General features: G+C 44.7%; 1 protein-coding gene across 2 annotated transcripts in view; it reads left to right on the top strand.

Moving 5' to 3' along the window:
- The window catches only part of CCNY (cyclin Y), a 197,351-nt gene that overhangs the window by 108,991 nt on the left and 63,230 nt on the right, over positions 1-25,130 (top strand). For both annotated transcript variants that reach the window (XM_074985006.1, XM_074985007.1), the window contains exons 2-3: positions 11,379-11,453; positions 16,760-16,794. In XM_074985006.1, coding sequence (XP_074841107.1) covers positions 11,379-11,453; positions 16,760-16,794 — 110 coding nt within the window. The remainder of the gene's footprint in view (positions 1-11,378; positions 11,454-16,759; positions 16,795-25,130) is intronic.

Consider the following 25,130-nt stretch of genomic DNA (forward strand, 5'->3'; position numbering starts at 1 on the left):
GTCAAGAATTTGATTAAGCCGAGTATGCAAACGAGCCCCTATAGTGACTCAGAAAATTCTCATCCCAGTTCAAACCACATGTTTATGCGCTGAATTTGAATATAAAAGACAGTGCGCCTGTCTCCCCTTCAAGAGTGGTGCAAAAATTTTTCTTCAATAACGCGCAAACTCTTAAGTCATTCACAGAATGGCCCATTCCACTAAAATGTTGACTAACTGGTTTGTGGACATGGAGTGTTTTTATGTCTGTTTTGTGTCCATTAACTCTGTCTAAGGGAGTTTGAAGTCTGTCCAATGTACAAAGCATCGGGGCATTGTTGACACATGATGGCATATATGATGTTAGTTGAGGAACATGAGAATGTGCCCATGATTCTGTGAATAACCTGGCTTGGTCCAGTGATAGTATTTCCAGAAAAGATATGTGGACAAAGCTGGCAGCGGGCTTTGTTGCACGGAAAGGTTCCAGGTCTGGTATTGCTGGGGGTGTAGACTGTGGCTGTTGATGAGGATACTCATAAGGTTGGGAGGTTGTTTGTAGGAGAGAACAGCCATGTCACCTAGTGCCTTCTGGAGTGTGGCATCCTGATTAAGGATAGGTTGTAGGTCTTTAATAATTTGTTGCAGTGGTCTGAGTTGGGGGCTGTAGGTGATGACCAGTGGTGTTCTGTTCTTGGCTTTTTTGGGCCGATCTTGGAGTAGCTGGTCTCTGGGTATTCGTCTGGCCCTGTCGATTTTTTTTTTTATTTCTCCTGGTGCGTAATTCATGTTTATGAATATTTGGTAGAGATCTTGTAGTTTTTGGTCTCTCTCAGTTGGATCAGAGCAAATGCGATTGTACCTACTGGCTTGACTGTAAACAATGGATTGAGTTATGTGTGCAGGATGGAATCTAGAAGGGTGTAGATAAGTATAGCGATCAGTGGGTTTCCGGTAGAGTGTGGTACTGATCAGGCCATCCTTGATTTGTACTGTAGTGTCCAGGAAATGTATCTCTCGCGTGGAGTAATCGAGGCATAAATTGATGGTGGGGTGCAGATTGTTAAAGTCTCTGTGGGCTTCTTCTAGAGTCTCTATACCATGGGTCCAAATCATAAAGATGTCCTCAATGTATCTTAAGTAGAGGAGGGGTAATAGGGGATGAGAGCTGAGGAATCGTTGTTCCAGGTCAGCCATAAATATATCAGCATATTGTGGGACCATGTGTGTGCCCAGAGCAGTTCCACTAATCTGGAGGTATAAATTGTCCCCAAATCCGAAATAGTTGTGGGTGAGCACAAAGTTACAGAGGTCAGACACCAGATTGGCTGTGGTGACATCAGGGATGGTGTTTCTGATTGCTTGTAATCTGTCTTTGTGTGGAATATTAGTGTACATCCATTGTGGCAAGGATGGCGTTATCAGGAACTTTTCTGATGTCTTGTAATTTCCTCAGGAAGTCAGTGGCATCTTGGAGATAGCTGGGGGTTTTGGTGGCATAGGGTTTGAGGAGGGAGTCCACGTAACTGGATAGTCCGGTGGTAAGGGTGCTGATACCCGAAATGAGCTGGAGTTGTGTACCTTAGTTCAACACTTCCCTGTTGTGTAGACCTGGCCTGAGATTATGTCTAGACCAGTGTAAGGGGACACATTTCTTATCTAGATTCCCCTGTTGTCTCCTCATCCCTTTGTTCTTGGGGGCAAGTAACTTCAGGCTCTTTACCTGTAGCAGATTTCCACTTCCAACCTGTAACTTTGCCCATATCCTCTTAGTTGCACTGACTGGAACGTTGGTAAGTGAAACCAAGGATCCAGTCACTGCTCATCCTTGTTTTCTCACCTGCATGCAGGAGAAGTAGCACCTTCTCTGTGCCTGCTTCACATACGTACCAAGAGAAGCAAGCCTGTGAGCTGGACAGAGTGTAAGGGTGGGTGGGTGTGTGTGTGTGTGTGTGTGTGTGTGTGTGAGTGAGAGAGGGCACAAACAAAGGCTTTTCTCTGGTTTGACAGCATAAGAGCAAGGCACGATCAGCACTCATTTAAGTCAGTAGAAGTCTTTACACTGATTTGAGCGAGCACTGGCATGGTGCTTAGGTTTGCCTGAGGTATGCAGTTTTAGTCTGTAGGGATTCTTGCAGTTGTGTGTTCAGCACTGAATGTCTGTGAATGTTTATTGTACACTCCCAGAGAGAGAGACGAACATGGCTATCTTCACAAAACAAAAAAGCAGTCCTGTAGCACTTTGAAGATTAACAAAATGATTTTAGATGATGAGCTTTCATGGGACGACCCACTTTAGATGTGGAAAACTGAGACTTGTTCCTCTTTTTTTAACTCCAAGTGGCTTTTGGAATTGCACAAGGCTTGACAGTTGAGCCTTTCATTATATCACTGGTAATTAGAGAGTTGTGACAGTTCCTTGTTGCTTGAATGGACTAACTAGAGAGATGTGACAGTTGTTAGCTGCTCAAGTCCCCTAGTGACAAACTTTTACTCCAAGATCACAAAGCATGTTTTCAGAATAGTTAATGTATTCTTTCAGTATCACTCATTCTGGCCCCTAGGTTTCATTTGGCTTTATATTGTACAGTAGAACCTCAACTCATGTGGAGGTTGCGTTCTTGGCAACTTCATGTACGCTGAATTTTTGCGTAACTCGGGGAGCCAAGAAACTGACCAGGGGATCTGGGAGCCAGGCTGGCAGCTGCCTGTGGCTCCCAGGAGCCAGGAAACCGACCAATGCTGGAAACTCTCCTGTGAGTGGTGTGCAGCTGGAGCCTGGCTCCCAGCTCTCTGCCGCTCCAGGCAGACGAGAAGCTTATCAGTACTGCTGCACTGGTTAGTTTCCCGGCTCCTCCATTATGCAAAAATTCAACTTAAATGGGGTTGCCAGGAACACAGCCTCTGCATAAGTCAGAGGTCTACTGTAATCCATAGATCAGGATACACCATACATACATACATCTTGCAATGACTGAATCTTGATAACTCACAAGCTCTCTGAAGATACCTTGCAGAGCACGAGGAGGAGGTGCAGAAGCTGAGTTGGCCTGTGTGCTGCTTCAGCCTTTTAAATGTCTGATCCCAGGGTAAGCAGGGATGGAGTCTGAGCCAGCCACTCCCTATTTACTGGGGGAGAGGGGAGGGGATAGTGCGAGTATCTGGCAGCATTAATTAATGATCCAACAAAACTGGCTATTCTATTATATTCCTAGCTAGGATGCTGCCCAGTTTTTTTCCTGTCTGAAATATGGTACATCACATCAAGGTTAGAGTACTGGACTTGTGTCTGATCCAGCATTGTAGTTAATTTGTTGTTGTGTTCCTAAGAAAGCTACTGTTCCAACCTTGGTGTTGGTGGAAAAAAATCATATTTTTTTTCTTGTCGCTGCTCCAGATTAAATTACCTTTCTCAGTGGGCTATGGACTTACAGTAATGTGTGTTAAATTACTATAAGCACTATCCTTGTAATGCTCCATCTCTGGAATATCTAGTATCTAAACCATTTAATTGCCTTTCATAATAAAATTTTAAACAGTGTTTCCTTATGAATTGCAACAATCTGCCAGTGCAATTTATCTCCCTGTGTCCTGTCATTGTTAAAAGCAATGAACAGCTGCACAGGGAATATGAAATACAAGCTTGAAACAAACAGGAACAACTAGCAAATACAGGTAAACGTTTCTTTTGGGTTGGGGGGAGAAGGTGAGTATCGTATGTTGAAGGAGTTGAGACTGATCTTTAAACTTTCAGCATCTCAAGTTTTTATAGACATTTTTTACAGCAGCTTTTTGCATATGGTGAAATGATGACAATTGGAGCCTTGTATTTTTTTCCTTCATATTTTGTATTTGACTTCTGTTACAGTGCCTTAGTGGGTCATAACCTGAGAATACCAAATTCAGGACAGACTGCTGTGAAATAGAGCAGCCTTCTCTCCCTCCCAAACTGTTGATCATTTTCCCATAACATGTTGTAAATTAGGAACCAAAGTAAATTGTCTTAACACACTAGCTAGCAAAGAGTAAGAAATGAAGCTCTCTTAGGTATTCTGGTTCTGTATTCAACGCCCAGTGACGACGCTTAATTCTGACAGGTTATCGAAAGCCAATTTAATCAACCAAGGGGTTCTTTTGATCCCGAAGGACCAGCCACATACCCTGGTCAATATATAACTTAGATCTTACCAAGTAATCGTGCTCTTGCCAATCCGTTACCATCTAATATATAAAGTCTTATTTTTAGCCAGAAAGAAAGAGGAGAGAGTTAAAATTGTTTAAAAGAATCAAATACCTATAATAATTGCCAAGTTCATGGATCAGACTTGAAGCAGTGATAAGAATGGCCATACTGGGTCAGACCAAAGGTCCATCCAGCCCAGCATCCCATCTGCCGACGGTGGCCAATGCCAGGTGCCCCAGAGAAGGAGAACAGAAGACAATGATCAAGTGATTTATCTCCTGCCATCCATCTCTTGCCCTTGTTCTGAAGGCTAGGGGCACCATACTTTATCCCTGGCTAATAGCCATTTATGGACCTAACCTGCAAAAATTTATCAAGCTCTTTTTTAAACCCTAATAGAGTCCTGGCCTTCACAGCCTCCTCGGGCAAGGAGTTCCACAGGTTGACTGTGTGCTGTGTGAAGAAAAATTTCCTTTTATTAGTTTTGAACCTACTACCCATCAATTTCATTTGGTGTCCCCTAGTTCTTGTATTATGGGAAAAGGTAAATAATTTTTCTATATTCACTTTCTCCACACCATTCATGATTTTATATACCTCTATCATATCGCCCCTCAATCGCCTCTTTTCCAAACTGAAAAGTCCCAGTCTCTCTAGCCTCTCCCCATATGGGACCCGTTCCAAGCCCCTAATCATCTTAGTTGCCCTTTTCTGAACCTTTTCTAATGCCAATATATCTTTTTTGAGGTGAGGAGACCACATCTGCACGCAGTACTCAAGATGTGGGCGTACCATAGTTTTATATAGGGGAAGTATTATATCTTTTGTCTTATTATCGATCCCTTTTTTAATAATTCCTAACATCCTATTTGCCTTACTAACTGCCGCTGCACACTGCGTGGATGTCTTCAGAGAGCTATCCACTATAACTCCAAGATCCCTTTCCTGATCTGTCGTAGCTAAATTTGACCCCATCATGTAGTACGTGTAATTTGGGTTATTTTTTCCAACATGCGTTACCTTACACTTACCCACATTAAATTTCATTTGCCATTTTGCTGCCCAATCACTCAGTTTGCTGAGATCTTTTTGTAGTTCTTCACAATCCCTTTTGGTTTTGACTGTCCTGAACAACTTGGTGTCATCTGCAAACTTGGCCACCTCACTGCTTACCTCATTTTCTAGATCATTGATGAACAAGTTGAACAGGATCGGTCCCAGGACTGACCCCTGGGGAACACCACTAGTTACCCTCCTCCATTGTGAAAATTTACCATTTATTCCCACCCTTTGTTTTCTGTCTTTTAACCAATTCCCGATCCATGAAAGGATCTTTTCTCCTATCCCATGACCACCTAATTTACATAAAAGCCTTTGGTGTGGGACTGTGTCAAAGGCTTTCTGGAAATCTAGGTATATTATGTCCACTGGGTGCCCCTTGTCCGCATGTTTATTAACCCCTTCAAAGAATTCTAATAGATTAGTTAGACACTACTTCCCTCTGCAGAAACCATGCTGACTTTTGCCCAAATAAACTATTGGCTTTTTCAGTCCCTTAGTGCTCAGTCCCTTGGTTAGCAAGCTCCCATTTGTATAAGTTCACATGCCAGACATCAGAGCAAGAAAGAAGCAAAGCGTAGGTGTCCTGAGCCTTTATAACATCTGCCTTGTGGAGGGAAACTCATTATTTTAAGCCAAGCCTTTAGTGTATTTTGGGGGGTGGAAAAAAAACTCTCGGTACAGGATAGTTTGTCATGTGATCTAGTCACATGCCCTTGCATGCATCCATGAGTTATAGCAGGAGCCATTTGCTAGCTAGAGCATCCACATGGAAGTCTATCATGTGTGAATAAGCTTCTTTCATGGTCCATTGTGTTTGTTGATGGGCCATGGCTCAAATACTCAATTCACACTGTGCTGAGTAGACTTGATGTAAACTGCCTTCTGGGCATTACCACAGGACCAAACATGTTTGAAATACAGCTACATAGTCAATATTCATAACTTAAGATGGAAAAATGGTTCATTCCTATAACTAGGATAATCATATTCAGCAAGTCATAACTTTTGTATTGATACCTTACATGATACACCTTTTGCAAGATTTATTGCAATTACATTACAGTAATAGCAATAATCTACATGATCCATACATTGTCACATATGTTACAACTTCCTTGCTTGCTCTCATTTCTCTCCTTCCCACCAATTGCAGAAGGTTGTTCAGATCGCTTAACATTTCTTTGTACCTTGGTCTATCCTGTTGCAGGGGCGGGCAATAATTTTCATAAAGGAGCTGCTCCATGAATTTTGGTACCATTTGGGGGCGGGGACTACAGAAGGAGACGGTGAGTAAAAGAGAAAGTTTGTGTGAGAGAGACTTTGACATAGATTGTGTGGTTCAGTGTATATGTGACAGTGACTCTGTGTGGTACAGACTGGATAAGTGTGAATATGTGCTGGCTGCTGCTCAGAGAAGCCTTCTTCTGTCTCTCTAAGGGAAATATGTCCTGTTCTGTTTTCTTTCCCCCTCCCCTGCTCTACACTCTTGTGCTTCAGACTGGAGTAGCGCTCCTGTGTATCTCCCTCTTCCAGCTCTGCAGAGATGGGGTGCAGGGCAGGGGAACACTCTGACTTCAGCACTATCCTCTTCCCTCCATCCCCTCCCATTCTGCACAGCTTGAGGGAGAATCCTAGGAGCGGCTCGGCTGCAAATGGAACACATGCTGTTGGCTGTAAGTATGCATCCTCTGTTAATCATCTGGGTAGGCCAGAGAGATATGCTTGGCTGTCTGGGATCTGGCCCCCAGGGCTGATTTTTGTCCACTGCTGCCCTACTGGGAATGGGTAATTGTTCTTGTTTTCCCTTGTATGGTATACTCCAGAAGCTCCCATCAGGTCTCAACTTTGTCAGTCACCAGTCTCTGGACAGGAACTTTTTCTTGCACTCGTGACCAGGTTTTAAGGCTGCATGGCCTCCTTGAGCCTTAGACTGTGATATCCCCAGCTGTCTATCAGAGAGATAGCAGTGTTAGTCTGTATCTTTGAGAACAACAAGAAGTTCTCTGGCACCTTATAGACGAACAGTTATTGTTAATATCTAAATATCTGTTCGTCTATAAGGTGCCACAGGACTTCTTCTTGTTCCCAGCAAGCTAGTCTGCTGAGCAGCCAGTGCTTTCTCTCTTTCTCTCTGAGGGGTATGAACAGTTTACCAGCAGTTACAAGTTACCACACAGGTATTTCTCGGCAGCCTACATATATGATTATGGGAAAGCATTACAGAGAAATAAACAAAGAAGTTGGTACGTTGAAGTCCTCCCTGACTACAGCATATACCCTGGTAAACAGTTTTTCCAAACTTTCAGCCAGGGTTGAAGTCTCCTTTGGACATGGGGTCCTGGCAGCTTCTTGAATGAAAAGGAAGTCTGTGTCAGTTTAAACTCAACCTTTCATACTCCAAACCCTTTCTTTGTCTCTTGGTTTCTGGAAAACTCAGTTGGAAAAGGTATATGCAAGTCACGCTGGAAGTTCATTATCCCCAATTGTTTTTCTTCCTGTAGAACTGTGGTTCTGCTTCTCCATGGAGTAGAACACAATAGTATGTGAACCATTCATACATTTTAATACATGGTCCCCCAAATGAAGTTGACATATCTGTTACAGGTAGAATAATAGTACATGAGGTATCAAAAGATGTTTGCTAAGTTAGAAGAAATGTGCTGGAGACTTGTAGTGGGAAAGTATTAAGTTAATTTCAGGATAAATGTGACCTTTGTCATTCAGTAACTGCTTTGAAACTTAACACAGTGTATGTACCTCTGATTTTTCCGCTTGCATGCGCTGCAGACTCTTCTACACAAGTTTTAATTACATCTCTTTAATGGAGGTTGTTGATGTTTAAATTAGAGTGCATGTGTGTGTTGCGTTTGTGCAGGAAATGGAGATTTTACTTAACTCAGTTCAGCCAGAGCCTGAAAGCTTATTCACACGATATAAATCTTCATCCAATAACGATGCTTCAGTAGTAACAATTATAGCCTAAAGCAGTGATTTTTCAACCTTTTTTCATTTGCAGACCCTTACATTTTTAAGTGTGTGGGGGTGGATCCTTCTGGAAATCTTAGGCATAACCTGCAGATTCACAGGGTTTCATAGCCCACAGGTTGAAAACCACTGGCGTTCAAGCATTTTCTTTTATCTCATCATTTTTTAGTATGGTGTCCGAGAAGGACTTTATAGCTGAAGAATTAAGTAAATATCAGTTTGTATTCCTGTCACCTTTTAATTTTTGTTTTGTTGTATTCCTTCCATGGTATGTCCCTTCATAGTGTCCTTCCTTTATTAGGTGGAAACGCAGCTTAGATGTAGTAAATGGTTTTTCTTTCTCCCTGAACATAGTGGCTGAACCTTTGCCAAGATGTCCCTATGTGCTAAAAAGATGAGAGGCGGTTCCTATGGGCCTTAGACTTGATGGAAAGGAAACACCTGCTTGCTCAAGTGCTTTGTTTAAATGTCAGAGTTGAGCGACATGTTCAGCAGACTGCTTTCATGACAGGTTTTACCTTGCTGTACTGTAAATACAAGTTGCATGGAAACCTCTAAAGTAGGATGAAAGCATATTGGTTTTATTAATATGAAAGATGACACAGTACATACTTTTAAAGTACTATTTATTCTTCTACCTGACACAATGCATCTTGGTTCAGAAAGGATAATTATCGTAGTAGCATCACACATCTTCTTGCAGTAGTTCATTTGCCTTTTTTTTTCCCCCAATTTCTCCAGTGCTGTTTCTGAGCGAGTTATGGAAAGCCATGTGAGAAATGTTGTGTGTAGTCATGTCCTGTTGTTCGGAGTTTCTCAGAGAAATACGATGGCCCTCTCAGAATCTTCTGTCAGCACCATAACAAGTTATGGTTTCTAGGCTCAGTAATCTGACTTTCCTAAAATGCTGGGGTGACCAGGTTAGTCAGGATTCTTTTGTAAAGTGTGCTGGAATAATTGGCAGGCAATCATGAACCCTTCTCCAGTTGACAGTGACAGCCTTGTATAGATTGGTCTGTGTGTCACTTGGGGCATGTGAGGCTGAGCTGGTAGGCATGGGCTATTGAGTCCAGATATTCCCAACTAATGCCCCCATAAACAGTGTTTGCATTGTATGTTGCAGGTGAGGACCATGCTTGGGATGCAAATGAGACCATGAAACCATTAAGGTTGAGGGACAGAGTGGAGGTGCTGGTTGTGATGCTAGGGAAGAATGTGTGGAAGGAAGTAGTGAAAACAGGACTGGACAAAAAGGATAAGGAAAGTGAAGAAGGCAAGGTCAGAGGCTTGGGTAAAGAGGACAGGATATAGGAGGGGAATAAGTGGAGGGAAATAAAAAAGCTAAGGAGATAAATGGGATTTTATACCACTAAACTGGTTAACCAGTTAAATGGGAGGCTAACCTACTATTTAATTGGTTAACCGATTAAAGGGGAGGGTGCAGCTGGGGAGGTCACCTCAGCCCAGCTGGGCTGGGCACCCAGGTTGCTTTGGCCAAGCTGGGGTGCCCCCTGCCCACGGCACGCTGAGCATCCAGGTTGCTCTGGCTGGTCTGGAGCCCCCTGGCCCATGGCATGGTGAGCACCTGGGATGCTGTCGCCGGGCTGGAGATTACCTGCGTGCTGTGCTGCTGCGGGCAGGGAGAACTCATCCTGACCACAGCAGCCCTGGTCCCCAGCTCAACATGGGCAGGGGCACTTCAGTCTGGCCAGAGTAGCCCTTGACTGTGTCAGGAGGCCACTCCAATCTGGCTGGGCTGGAGAAGCCTCCCCAACTGTGCTGGCCACCCCTCTGCCTTGGGCTGCTGTAGCTGGGGCTGCTGCAACCATGCTGGAGCTTCCCTCACCTGTGCATGTGTGTGGCGGGGAGGGGGGCCACGGGGCTGGAGGAACTCTCTGCTTGCATCAGCAGGGGTGGAGGGAGAGGCGAGGCGGCTTCAGCCCCTACTAGTTAGCAGTGCCCAGTAACCTTATCTATTAACATACCTAAAGGAGCTGCATAGAGCAGTGAGAAGGGCGGTTCCTGCCTGGGGGAGAACCTAATCACAGAGCTTTAAAAGCCCACTTTCATCTTGACGAGGAACGGAGCTTGATTTCAGATTTGCTTTGCTTGCCAGGAGATTTGTTGGGTAAGGGCAAATATGGCGACGTTTTTGAGAGGGGAACGTAGGGGGAGACAGTGTCACCTGACAGAAAGGTAACAACCCGCTTATTGGACTTTGAGACAAACGTTTATGCTGGGATGAGAGGAAGAAATGCTTTCTAGGGCTCAACAGAAGGGCAGATGAGAAGATGGGGTTGCGGAGGTTGTGCTTGAAGAGAAAGCAAAAAGGTTGGGAAATGAGGTGCCTGTTTTTATTCTGTGCTCATGTGGTTGGTCAGAAGTAAGATGTATGAAGATGTTGTGGCAGAGGGGGACTTGGAGGCAGGTGAGTTTGCGAGGGTGTTAATCTTGCCAAGGAAAGTGATACTTTCTGGAAGTTTACATATATTGTGAAAGGAGGAAGCAGTTTGGTAATGACTTATTTGGTGACCTGGTACTACCGGGCATCCTTGTGATTATCTTGGTGCATTCTTTTTAGAAATGAAGTTGCCACAGCAGGAAGTGTACCATTCTAGGATGTTTCCTCTGGACTTCTGGGAGAAGTTAGTTTTCTAAAAGTGTGTCCTTTTTAAATACTCTGGTCCAGAGTAACCTGTTTAACCAGCAGTAGTTGTTTATTGTAATCATATGTAACAGTGGAAAGCTGAATAGTGTCAGCATGGTTCTACGTAAATTGTTTTACAGTACTTAATTCTCCTACGTGATATTCAGAAGATCTTATTCCTCAACATGACAAAGTCTTTAGGGAAGTGCAAGGGAAATGAGTGAAAAATATGACTCTGGACGTTTTTATTATAAACTTTAAAAAGCTACTTACCTTTCGTAATCCAGTAGAAACCATTGCACCAAAGGCCAAATCCTACAACACTCTCTGATGCTAGTAGTCCTCACTGCACTGGGCACCATTTGTATGACTAAAGTCTTCAGGACTGGGCCTCAAGGTTGTATATTTATGATGTTAGTGTAACAGATTTATCAGTTAGTTTTAATAAGAGAAAATCTGCTTCTGGCATTGGGCAATTATAAACTTTTTAACACATTGTAACTTTTTTTTCTCCCTTTCAAGATTTGAACATGGAGTTCAATCCATCGGATCACCCAAGGGCCAGCACAATATTCCTCAGCAAATCTCAAACAGATGGTAGGTTACTAGATTTATTAGTTTTTTCTTTTCAGAATATTTCTAAACATTTCATTGGTTAAACTACTGAACAGTTAAGTTGAATTGCTTGCCTCTGGTGTAAGTTAGTGACTTAAATGTAAAGCATGGGGTTTTTTTGTGTTGATGTTTTGGCATGCTTTCAGAGGACAATACACAGCAATGGCTTAATGGTTGTCTAAATATAATCGGACAGATCCTTGGTTGTTGCAGCTATGCTGATACATATGGAGAGGATCTGGTTACAGTGGTTTTTAATTAGTAATTAATGCACAGTAAGGTACGATCCTGCTTTCTTTATTTAAAACAATAAAAATTAAGTTGACTTAAAGTCCTTCTTATTTGTGAATGGACTTCAGGATAAGCCCCTTAGCAGTGTTCCCTGTAAGCTGTCTACTTGGGTGGCTGGCCAGGAGAAATTGAGTCACCATATTGAAATAATTTGGACCCATGGATATGCAGAGAGATTGACATAGGGCCTGAGGGACAGCCCATTAAAGTCAGTGGCAGTCAGCCCATTGACGTCCAGGTAGCTTTAGATCAGGCCTATGAATAAATGGTTACAGAATTGGGGCCTGTAGTTGTTGTCTGTTGTAAGTTTAGGACATGTAATTGAGCTATGAATACCAGTAACATGTAAAGAATTAGGTGCACTAAGTGTAAACCTTTCAGGACCATTGTCTTTCAGAACTAAGCAGCATTAGCCAGTTTCCAACTAATGCACATTGGCATAAGTTAGCTGGGCCAATGGCAGGTTAAACCAGCTGAGGATGTGTAGCCTGGTGTCTCCCCCGGATAGGCTGAAAACTATCAATCCTAGTTCACATGAGCTTGCTGGTGGGTGTTAAAAACCGAAACATCCCTTGAGTTTTATTGATCAGCATCGCTCAGCAGGATCTTTTATTTATCTGGATTTTTTATACTTGGAGACAAAAATAACCTGATAGAAATTAAGCCTGTGTTTTAAGGGAGCCCCTGGGTGTAATTAGTTGAGTGGAATCCACTTCATTTGGCTAATTGAATCTGTGGTGTCCTGTTTGTGTGATGTTAATGTATTGCCACAAGTAGACAGGAATAATGACTACAAAGCATGTTATTTTCTACCCAAACTTTTTAAGCAACTTTTCTGCTGCTGTTTGTTGTTAGTGTGCATATGATCTCTGTTTTAGTCTTACTGAGTAAATGATACTTTTCTGTGGTTTTTTTGTGCAGCTAAGTGCACATTTGTATTTCAGAAATTCTACTGCAACTTTTTTTTAGTTTTTGTTGGTTTTCTGGTAATTTTACAAACTTTCTGTACAGACAAGAGTCATTTAAGCCCTGAATCAAGTATCAGAGAGGTAGCCATGTTAGTTGGTAGCTTCGAGAACAAGAAGTCTTGTGCCACCTTATAGACTAACAGATATTTTGGAGCCTAAGATGAAGCGGTTCTTTGCCCACGAAAGCTTAGGCTCCAAAATATCTGTTAGTCTATAAGGTGCCACAAAACTTCTTGTTGTTCATTTAAGCCCTGACTCTGCAATGGGTTGTGTGGTTACTTTTCTGCCCCTGGAGGCCTCTGACTGCATCTGCAAGACTGGGGCCTTTATTTAAAGGCAGAATGATATAATGGGGAAAGAACAAGAGCCAGGAACTTGTTGCTCTGCCTTTGATTTGCTGTGAGGTTTGGGTATGTCACTTAACCACACACACCCGTCTCACCCTTCTCTGGGCTTGGCTGTCTGTGAATTGGGTATGGTGACGCTTCCTTACATCACAGTGGTATTTTGAGGATTAGTGTCTGTACAGCATTTTGAAAGTGCAGAATACTAACAATGCTAGCTACTGTTGCAAGAGCTAGTTGAAATGATGGAAAATGTCTTAAAATCATGTTTGAAAATATTCAATCCACTCCAATTATTATAATTGTTTTGTTAGTGATTAGATTTTTGTAATGTGGAGGTTATGCAAAACTTTAAAAATGGCAATTAACATACCAAACCAGCTTGCTTACAGCACAGTTGATTGAATTGTGCAGCTTCTTTCTATTGACAGAAAAGGAAAGAATTTATTATTTTCACAAAATATGTCAACCTTGCTGCATGGCTTCAGAAATCTGCCAGCTGAGGTATAAAAGTTGCTTATGAGCTTTTTTGACTTGGTGATAATGAAACAATAAATTACGTCTTACTCTCTTGCTAAGTAATAGGCTGTCCTGCAAATACTCCTGGGTGAAGTGACCAGAACAATCCCATTTCTGTGGACTCACTTGCAGCAGTAAACCCAATGCCAATTTCAGATCCATTACATAAAGAGATCAGCTCTTCAGGGAAAGCAAGAAATATTCAGTCATGTTACATGACATCAAACTCCAGTAACATGCTTTATGTAGCAGGTAAAGCAGAGTAAGCATTAAACTTCTCAGGTTGTCTTGGCCCCTGTACTGAAATTCAGTCATGTTAGCATATACTGTATCTGGTAGGCTGAGAGCTCTGCTTGTGCAAAATGTCTTCAGATTTTTTTTCCTCTTCACAGTGACTGTTCAAGGTGCTAAGCCTGCTGACAATCCTCCTTTTTTTATAGCACATTGGGATTCCAGGTTGAACCTCTCTAGTCTGCCACCCTTGGGCCCTGAGCAATGCCAAAACAGAGAATTTGCTGAACTGTGCGAGGTCAATATTTTCCAGTAGTGTTACCAGCACTTCCACTGCTTATTGGGCTCTGAAGATATTTAGGGGTAAATTAGAGCTAAATACCATCACAGGACACAGGGTGCCAGGACTGCTGGCCGTAAACAAACTTTATGGGGTTGTGGGATATGTGGCCACACCCATGGTAAGTGGACATCCAGCTAAAGAATATGATGCCGAACTACAGAGGTTCAAACTGTACCATCTTTGATAGCTTTTAAACTTAGAGTACTCGCTTTAAAAAATTAAAAGCCTTCCTTGAATGGTCCATGTGTTGACAGGAAACAAAAGGTGCGTGTTTGCATATGCACACTGAGGTTGAAGTGGAGGCTGTGGTTAATCAAGGATTTATAAAGCCAGCCTCTGCAATAAAGTAATTTCCCCTCCTTTAATAGTTAGGCAATACTTGATTGACTGCACTCTGGTGTTTTGAAAATCCCCCTTTTCGTTAGTTAAAATTGGTCTCCTTCCACCACCTATGTTAAGCCCTTACTTACTTGGCTGAATTCAACAGCACTGGTGCAGTAATTAGCTTCAAAGGAAACCCCAGTTTGTGGAAGGAACAGGAATAAAACAGTGTGTGCTCTGTTTATGTGGACCAGCCATCAGATCAGAACCAGTAAATTCCCTTGTTTATCTAACAAAAGAGAATGTAGCTTTATTCCTGTACTAAATTATTTAAGAACTCTTCAAAACATGAGGCTTTGATTGATGTGTAATTATTAACCTGGGGATATTACCTTTTATCCTGTTGAAGTCTGCCATTAAAACTGCCTGTGCACATTGCACAAAGGAGTGCTAAGAGCACAATAATAATAAAAAAAAATCTCCTCCATTTTAATTCTGGCTAATTAATTCATCCTGCTGTACAAAAGATGCAGTTTTAACAATTAAGAAATTTGGGCAGCTTTCCCATCTGTTAGTCGGCCTGACAAAATCCACCCAGGATGATAGTTTTGTGAAAGTTCAAGCAGGGGGCGGGAAATAATAGACAAAGGAACAGGGTGTTAAGAGTCCCAACGTATAAACTGTGAGTCTAAGTCCAGCTTAACGTCATTTTAAACCAATAATCTTGAAGCCACATAACTGATTTGTATCTAAGAGTCTGGGTTACAGGTAACTGTTAATTAAAATGGTGTCCAGTTGTTCGGTTTTCCCAAGGAAACTTTGTATCATGTATGCAGTGCAGAGTGTCCTTAGGCAGCCCGTGAAAAATTCGCTCTGTACAAGGACACTTTGGTGACGGAAAGCTGACAAAAGTAACTTCGCTATCTCCAATACCGGCTGTCCTTATTTCTAGTGTGAATGGGGTGGGTTGTAATCAGTTCAAACCTAACACTGAGGTCATAGTTGTGTTTTATCATTAATTTTGTTGCATGCCAAAACATGTAATTTGAATGTCGTGAACCAAGCTATGTTACTGCATATTTAAGTGTAAATTCAAGTTTTGATCAAGTCCCAAATAAATTGTGCCATTATGAAATTACATCTTGGCTTGGTAAAGTGTTTGCCTGCAGGTTGTAAAAATCATTTACCTCATTTATGTTGTGTTTTGCAATAGAGAAACATTTTGACCAGATGTTCAGTAACTAAATGATGGTAGATATTTTTAGATTCATTATTTAGCTGGTGGAATAAAATTCTGATTGAAGCTTCAGAACAGAGCAGCATTTCAGCAGGAGGTCAAACAGCTTAGCTGATTATTAGCCAGTGAGAATACCCCTCTCCCATGTTTTGTGACCTGCACAGTCCAATACAGCTGGCAAACTGAGTGTTCCAAACTGCTGGGATAATCTGTCCTAGACTTGTTGGATGAAAAGCAAATGTTAGAAGTTTTCTAAGTGGGTAATCTCATGTGTGAAGCAAAAGTGAGAGAGTACGTGTGAACACCCAAAATAATTGTGTGTGTGTTTGTGTAAGTATATGCAGGCATAGAATCAAAATTTGTAAAAAGTTTTTAAAAATATTCATGGTATTCCTTCCAGGGAGAGACAGTGTTGGGGAAAGGTTCTCATATGATCAATGCTAGTTGTCACTCAGATACCATGGTGGAGGGGCGTGCTGCAAGAGAGAGAAAAAGAGCGGGGCCATGCACACCTCAGTGCCTTTAATTGCCTAGGGCATTAATCCATTCCTGGCTTCCAGGTGGCATCTTACATGAAGTGTTATCACAGTTGTTGAGCAGAGCTCTGCAGGTTGTTGGAGGGAGGAGTTAATAAGAAAAGTACTCACAACAGGGAAAACAATACATAAAACCAGGTGTATTTTAATTTGCTCCTTTGTAAGCATTTTTTCTAACAGTGGACCTAATTATGTAGCTATTACTCATGTTGACTAGGATTTACCCAGATGAGTCCTGTAGATTTTTCAACCAACTGCACAATGTGAGTAATGGCTGCTGAGTTGCACCAAGTCATTTTAGGAAGCAGAATTCTAATGCATGCCGTCTTAGTAAAGTGAGCAGGTATGTGAGCTGTGCTACCTGTGGTCAGATAATGAATGTAGCTCAGTGATGTTACACATACATTCTCTCCTCTTTTGCTTGCTGAATTGTGTAACGAGCTTAACTGAGACCAATACAGCCTTATAATATTTCTATTACATTTTATGTTTTTGCAGTGAGAGAAAAACGCAAGAGTCTCTATATAAACCACGTAAGTGACAATGTCTCCCTCTGCAGCTTTCTACATTGTTGTCTGTATTATGCAGTACTAAGTCCTTGTAAGTAAATTCCTTATGTGACATTGAGTGTAATGTTACTCTTGAGTATATACAAGCATGGGTTTTTACTGTTTTGAGCTCAAGGACCAGAGTCTTTCGCTCAGAATTAGTAGCGTTCACACAAACTTGTATCTGTGGAATAGGCATTAGAAGGGACAGACAGCCTTACTGTGTTAGTGGGTTACCATATTACTTCAGACTGCATTTTTGCACAAAAATGTGTTACTTAAAAAACCTGCTTGCAGTGTGTAAGTTGGTATTATTTGGAGAGTTTGTAGAATGTCACCATTCTTTATGACAAAGCTGTTATATCCAAACTGATAGAATGCATAGCAGACCATGGTAAATGTTGGAATGGTTAGGTGTCTTAATCTTTATCCTTTACCGTTTTCTTATTTCTGTTCTTTTTAAATAAATTCATGGTGCGGCTGTTTTCATTGACATGAAGAGCAAAACTCAAGTGGGCTGTGTTTAGGTACAGAGTCACGCTTTGTATTCCCTAAGCATTGACCAGCCATACTTCTGGATCAGGGATTTTCATGAGTGTAATCAGCAAAACTGCCAGCCTCAAATATTCAAAAATCATGAGTCATGTTTCAGTAAATTATGAGATATGTAAATAACACAGAATAGAGAGGGTCTTTTTATATGCCTTCTAGTTTCTGTGCCTTGATTGTGCACTTGAGTCACACTTCCAAGCTTGTCTGTGTCACAATAAGGTCAACAACTTACTTGAAAAACATCTGACTTTCTTATGTAATCATAAGAGCCAAGGCTTTAAGAAAAACGGCCTACGGCAAGACTTGTGACTAAAATTGTGAGATTTAACAACACTAGGTACCAACAAATATTCCTCTCCTAAAATACTAGTTTCTATTGTTTACCTGCATATAAGAATAGTTTGGATTAAAACTACCTTTGAAAGTCATTTTGTAACAATTCCAAGTACTGGATTCTTGTGAATTTACCAATGCGTGCTAGAAAACTGCCAAGTGGGCACTTTTTTTCATCTTCTGAGTTCTTTATTGTCCAGATGCAGCACAGCTAGCTGTCATCTGACTTTGCCACTGCATTGCTCATTATGGATGGGATTTTTCTACTCTTACCTTGATCCGTTTACAATCTGCAAAAAGGGCTAAAACAGAATAATGGGCCCATCCCAGCTGGTGGGGAATTCCTCTTATGAAAGTGAAGAAGACAGTCTTTAGTTCTATGTTCTTGCCATTCGTACTGCGGCTTCGCTGCTACTCTTAGTCGAGCAAGTTATCTTTAACCTGGATATATTTGAATAAGCTGCCACCACGCATCCCAACTGCAGTTGAAGTTTATGCTTAGAAGAGCAACGGAAAAGTTCAGCCCCTGTTGTGACTATAGAACCTTGCTGAGGCTTAGAGAGAAATCCTCTTTCCACCCCACCCATCTAGGCTGTTGTAAGTGTGTTGTGTACATGTATTGTTTGTTTGCTATTTTGTATTCCAAAGAATAAGAATTAAAGAACTTTGAAGAGTATGTGGTATTCATTTTCTAAAAGGACTTAAAACTGATCTTTTTAACGTTTATGGTGTGCTTCAGTGGGGTTTTGTGATAGGTATAAGAGTGTGGTGCATGGAAAAAACATCCAACTTGTGTGGGACTCAGCAGCCAGTCACAGCAGTAGAGACTGAAAGATGTGATATTTATTGTTTTATGGTAATATACAGGTCCTTGTTTTCCTTTCTTGAGGACGGCACGCAAAATGTCAAATAAAATTCCTACAACTTGACCATATCTATTTCAGGCTAGGTTAAATGAAATCAATTTATCAACTCCAGATGTATGGAAATTAAGTATTTCAGATAACCATCATACACCATCCAAATGCTTTCCTTGTGTGAAATATCATTTCTGGCTAGAGAAGCAACTGCATGTTGACAAGTCATTAGTAGTATGTGCACAGTATAAATGTACAGAGATTGCTTACTGCTAGACTTTAAAGGGTTAAAATCACAACAGAACTGACATGGATGTTTCTAAAAAAGAGCTATCCCGTATATTTTGTGTTACTGTCCTGCTGATTTTTAAATGTTATGTGGGCTGATTTCCAGACTTTACTTTGAATTAGGCCTTGTCTGTGCTTACCAGTGCTGTTCATCTATGTCGGCTACACAAGTAGCATAGCTGAAGTCGACATAATTGCTGTGACGTATGTGTTTGGTAAGGTTTGTGGGGGCTGCTCTTCTTGTCTTGGTGCACTACCGGTGTCAGCAGGAGCAAGCTCGGAGATTTAGGTGTCACATCTAGGGCACACATGATAATTCACCAGGCTGTGGATCAATTGCAGAAGCATCAATCCACTGCATAGTGTAGACAGGTCCTAAGAGTTAAGTAGATGACAGAAGTTGTGGAATGACAAGACTATCCACAGGGATAAAACAGCTCCTTTACGGAGGGAAGGAAAAAGCGCTCAGTAGTATTATTTCATTAGTGCTTAAGGTAATCCTCCCTAACATAAATATTATTCTTCCTCGAGTGTCCCCGTGGGTGCTCCACGATAGGTGTCGGGCTCGCCCCGGTGCCGCAGATCGGATCTTTCCAGCAGTTTCTGCGGGAGCGCGCATGCGCCGGCGCGCGCCACTCCCCTGCGCGCTCCCAGCCACGTGCGCGATCCGGTCCCTGCCAGTTCCTTCTTAACCGCCATTGGCTGCAGACGGAATCTGCTCAGGCTGTGGCCACAGTCAGCGTATTTAGAGTTTTCTTTCAGAGTTCTTACTTAAATTGTTTGTTTCTTTATTGCAAAAATAATATATATATATATAGTCTTAGTAACGAGAAGGAGGAGCGGAGGCAACCCAGGGACGTGAAGGCCAGTAGGCCTCCTGCTGCGGCAGTCTGGAGTCCGTGAGAGGGGAACAGGCGCAGAGAAGGTGCTAAGTACCCTATTAACAGCTCAAAGACTCACCGCAATGTCGTCTTCAGGATTCAAGAAGTGCAAGTCGTGCCGCAAAGCTATGCTGGCCTCTGATGGGCACAGTCAATGTATTAGGTGCCTGGGGGAATCACACGTCACCCAGAAATGCTCCTTCTGTGCAAAGCTCACGGCCAGAGCTAGAAAGGATAGACAAATGCGGCTGAAAGTGCTGCTGTTTGATAAGGCTCTCCAGCCAGACGTGCCGGAGAGGCCTCAACCAGAGGGACCCACAGGACTCCATAAAAGGAAGGCGGTGTCCCTCACCCCCTCGGTGCAGAAACGGAAGAAGCTCTCTCCAGCCCGATCCCTGCCGGCGGTCACAGCGAGCGGGATGGCAGTAGCACACAGCCCCCAGCCTCAGTCACAAGCAAGCGGCAGCTCAGCAGCACACGTGGCAGAGGCTGAGCCTCCGATTACTAAGCAGCTGGCCCGCGCATTCAGAGCGTCAGCCAGGCAAGCGCCGGAACTGGCGGCACCGCTGCAAGCGGTGGAGACCCCCGCAGCACCAACGGTGCAGGACCAACAGGCACGTAGCCTGCGGGCACCGGAGGAGACCACCTGCGTGGCACCGCAGATGAGCGTGCCGAGCGCGGTGCCGACAGCGTGTCTGAGATCCCCGGCACGGGGAGGGGCGGAGCCAACCCCGCAGGGGAGGGGAAAGGCAGCAGTGAAAACCCGGCACCACAGCCCTTCTCTGGACAGGGCTGCAGGGCTGCTCTCAACAAGTCCTTCCCTTATGCTGCATACACCAGCCAGGAGACATGGGTCTCCCCCAGCCTACCCAGAGCCGCCTTCTCCGTTCCTCCAACCAGCGTCACCATGGCTCGGGCCACCCTCACCTTTTCTGGGATTTGACCGTCTGGAGTACTACCACAAACCAGTTTCACCATTGTCTCAATCATCCAGACGATCTCGCTCCCCCAGACATCGGGGGTATGCACCTGGAGAGTGGTCCAGGTCTCCATCCCAGGAACCGTGCCCGTGCTGCCACGGTCATCCTTATCACGCTGGGCATAGACACCACAGGCATACACCCAGGGGCAGGTCCCCTTCGACCGCCCAGTACCCCCGTGGGCACTCACGGACGGGGACGGAAACACAGCTCTCTCAAGGGGAGCTGATTTTGGAACCCCGAGATTTTCCCTCGCAAGCCTCTAGTGAGAGGGTGTACCACCGGCAGCAGGACCCTGGGAGTTCAAGGGAGGTCTACCCTAGTGGTTCCTCCTTGTCCTCCCCTGACGAGGCTACGGCCCCTGGGGATGTTGCCCCCCCAGATGACCTCAAACAGTTTCAGGAGCTGTTTAAAAGGGTGGCTTTCACGCAAGACATCCAAACAGCAGAGGTGCAGGAGAAGCACCACAAGCTCCTCAAAAACCTGAGGCCTCCGGCCTCATCCAAAATCGCTATCCCGCTCGACGAAGCAATCATGGAGTCTGCTACTACCATATGGCAGACCCCGGCTTCCGCTCCACCTATAAACAAGAGGGTGGATAAGAAATACTTCGTCCCGGCAAAGGGCATGGAGTTCCTGTTTAGTCACCCACAACCAAATCCTCTGGGGGTAGAATCGTCTTAGCAGAGATAGAAGACTTTCCAGTACAAAGCGGGGGGAACGGATAGAGATGCCAAGAAGCTAGAGCTATTTGGCAGAAAGGTATACTCCTTCTCCACCCTGCTGCTGAGAATGGCTAATTATGCAGCACATCTAGCGAACCACAATTTCGACAATTACTCCAGGCTTACTACTCTCATGGATTCACTTCCAGAAGATAAGAAGCCGGTGCTGAAGGCCATTGTGCAAGAGGGCTATGCAGCTTCGAGGACGGGAGTCCAGATCGCCCTGGACGTAGCGGACACGGCGGCACGCTCAACGGCTACGGCAGTGGTCATGCGCGGGGAATCCTGGCTCCAGACATCGGGTATCCCGAGGGATGTGCAGGCAAAAATTGTCGATCTCCCTTTCGACATGCAGAAGTTGTTTGCAGAGTCAACTGATTCGGTCCTTCATTCCGGTAAAGGCTCAAGAGCCACACTCAGAACCCTGGGTATTTATACCCCTCTATACAGAAAGAAAAAGTATTACCCTCAACAACGGCGATACCCGTACCAACCTCAGCGTGCTCAGTACCAATGGGGCTACAACCAAGGGCGGCATCAACAGCAACAACAGTATAGAACTCCTAGGCGACGTTCCCAGCAAGGCCGTGCATCCTCGGGGCAGGCCCAAAGGCAACAAGTTTGATGGACAGGTCGAGAGCTGCACTGTTACTACCATCGCACAATGTCATCCACAATTAATATTCCATCATTGCCTCCGACCGTTCCACTCACAATGGCAAAAGATCACCACAGACAAGTGGGTACTAGAGATCATAGCCACGGGTTACGTGATCCCCTTTCAGTCGCTCCCACCGCCAAGACCTCCGCCCAGGCCTCATCTCAGGGATGCCTCCCACAAGGCGAAACTCAAGCACGAGGTGGACCACCTGATGCTTATAGGGGCGGTCGAAAGAGTGCCGGAGCGACTTCAGGGGAAAGGGTTTTATTCACGATACTTCCTCACAGAGAAGAAAACAGGAGGCTGGAGGCCCATCTTAGATCTTCGAGGCCTCAACCGGTACTTGCGCAAACAACGCTTTCGGATGATCACAATCGCCTCTATACTCACGGCACTGGACGATGGAGATTGGTTTGCAGCCCTCGACTTCCAAGATGCATATTTTCATATAACAATCCACCTGGCTCACAGACATTTTCTCTGGTTTATGGTCGGCAAAGAACCATTTCCAATACAAGGTTCTGCCGTTCGGCCTCTCCTCGGCCCCCAGAGTCTTTACCAAGACCCTGGCAGTGGTGTCAGCCTACCTGCACAGACGGGGTATTTATATTCCCATATCTGGACGACTGCCTACTGAAAGGGGCCTCGAAGGCGGAGGTACTACACATGATACGCGTAACAGCAAACACGTTTTCTTCACTGGGCCTGGTCATCAACCTTGCGAAGTCAAAGATCGACCCCACACAGGACATAGAGTTCATAGGGGCACGCATAAATTCTGTCACAGCAAGCGTTTATCTACCCGACGCTTGCTTTTGCGCCATCGGTTCCCTGGTACAAGTCATTACATACAGCCCCACGGTGCCGGTTTTAACGTGCTTGCAGCTGCTCAGCCACATGGCAGCAGGAACGTTCGTGGTAAAGAACGCCAGATTGCATATGCGCAACCTACAACATTGGCTGGCGAGCGTTTACAAGGCGGCATCCTATACCGTCTGCAGGGTGGTGTCGCCCACGACAGAGGTGCACAGATCCCTACAATGGTGGGTAAACCCCAAGAACATGCTAACAGGGGTACCGTTCCACCAACCACAAATCTCTCTTTTTCTCACCACCGACGCCTCCCACATAGGGTGGGGAGCACATATTGGCGAAAAGGTGACGCAAGGACTGTGGTCTCCTACGGAACAGTCACTACATATAAATATACTGGAGCTCAGAGCGGTGTTCAATGCCTGCAAACACTTTCAAGACCACATACAAGGCAAGGTAGTCGGGATCAATACAGACAATATCTCCACCATGTTTTATATAAATCGACAAGGCGGAGCTCGATCCCGTGCCTTATGTGCAGAAGCAGTCCGGCTGTGGAACTGGTGTATTGCCAACGATATAATGTTGAAAGCCTCGTACTTACCAGGCGCTCACAACGTGAAGGCAGACCAGCTGAGCAGGCGTTTCGCACTCACGCACAAGTGGCAGATCCGTCCCGATCTGCTACGACCGATTTTTCACGCATGGGGTTTTCCCCAGATAGACCTGTTTGCCACTCAACACAACAAGAAGTGCCCCCAATACTGCTCCAGGGCAGGACTGGGGTGGGGGCCCCTGGGGGACGCGTTCGTGATTTCGTGGAAGGGCCCACTGCTTTATGCGTTTCTCCCCCCCCCCACCCCCACAGTGCTCATCCACAAGGTCCTGCAGAAAGCCAGGAGGGAGAGAGCCCGCATGATCCTAGTGGTCCCAACATGGGATTGACAGCAATGGTTCCCCTTGCTTCTCTGCATGTTGGATCGTCCACCACTTCCCCTTCCGGTAGCGCTGGACCTGCTCATGCAGGCCCAGGGGTCCATAGTGCATCCACACCCCTGAGGCCTGCGCCTACAAGCATGGTTAATCCATGGCTCAGCTCCCTAGAAAGTACATGTACGGAGGGAGTACAAGTCCTGGAAAGTAGCCGAAGGATCTCCACCAGGAAGACCTACAAACAGAAATGGACTCGATTCACTGCATGGTGTTCCACCAAGCAGTTAGCTCCCCTTGAAGTGCCTATACCTGTCATACTAGAATACTTACTGGACCTCAAGAGAGGCGGGCTCTCCCTCTCCTCGTTGAAGGTCCATCTCGCTGCTATATCAGCTTTTCGGCATGAAGAGGAAGGGCCCACGGTGTTTGCCCATCCTATTGTTAGTTTCTGAAGGGGCTGGTAAACCTGTACCCCCCTTGGAAACCACTTCCACCATCGTGGAGCTTGGACCTGGTGCTCAGCGCGCTAACGGACCACCCTTTGAACCCTTAGCCACGGTTTCCCTCCATCTCCTTACGATAAAGACAACCTTCCTTCTTGCAATCACGTCAGCTCGCAGGGTCAGTGAGCTCGCAGCAGTTATGGCAACGCCGCCCTGCACGGTATTCTCTAAGGAGGTGGTAACCTTACGGCTGCACCCAGCCTTTGTTCTGAAAGTTTCTTCAGAGTTCCATCTTAACGAACCTATAGTTTTACCCTCGTTTTACCTGAAGCCTCATAGCTCCAACAAGGAGGCACGCCTGCACTTCCTGGACGTGGGGAGGGCATTGGCCTTCTACATAGACAGAACTAAGTCCTTCCGGAAAACGGACAGACTCTTAGTCTCTCTCGCTCCCAGATCAAAAGGAGAGGGTCTCTCTTCACAGAGAATCTCGAAGCACATTGTGTCCTGCATAAAGATGTGCTACGAACTTCGAAAGGCTCCTTTACTGGCCCCGCCTAGGGCTCATTCCACCCGGGCGGTGGCGGCATCAACAGCCTTTTTCAAGGGCATCGGGCTAAAAGACATCTGCAGAGCGGCGACCTGGTCATCCTATGACACCTTCGCCAAGCATTATGCCCTACATCGGGTATTCCAGGAGGATATCCGCCTCTCGACAGCGGTCCTTTCGGGGGCAAGCTGCACATGAATTGATTACCCACCTCCTTTCTTGGGTTACTGCTGGGTAGTCATCTCTCGTGGAGCACCCACGGGGACACTTGAGGAAGAAAGAGAAGTTACTCACCGTAGTAACGA

The sequence above is a fragment of the Carettochelys insculpta genome, chromosome 2 (assembly GCF_033958435.1).
Source record: "Carettochelys insculpta isolate YL-2023 chromosome 2, ASM3395843v1, whole genome shotgun sequence".
Classification (NCBI taxonomy): Eukaryota; Metazoa; Chordata; order Testudines; family Carettochelyidae; genus Carettochelys; species Carettochelys insculpta.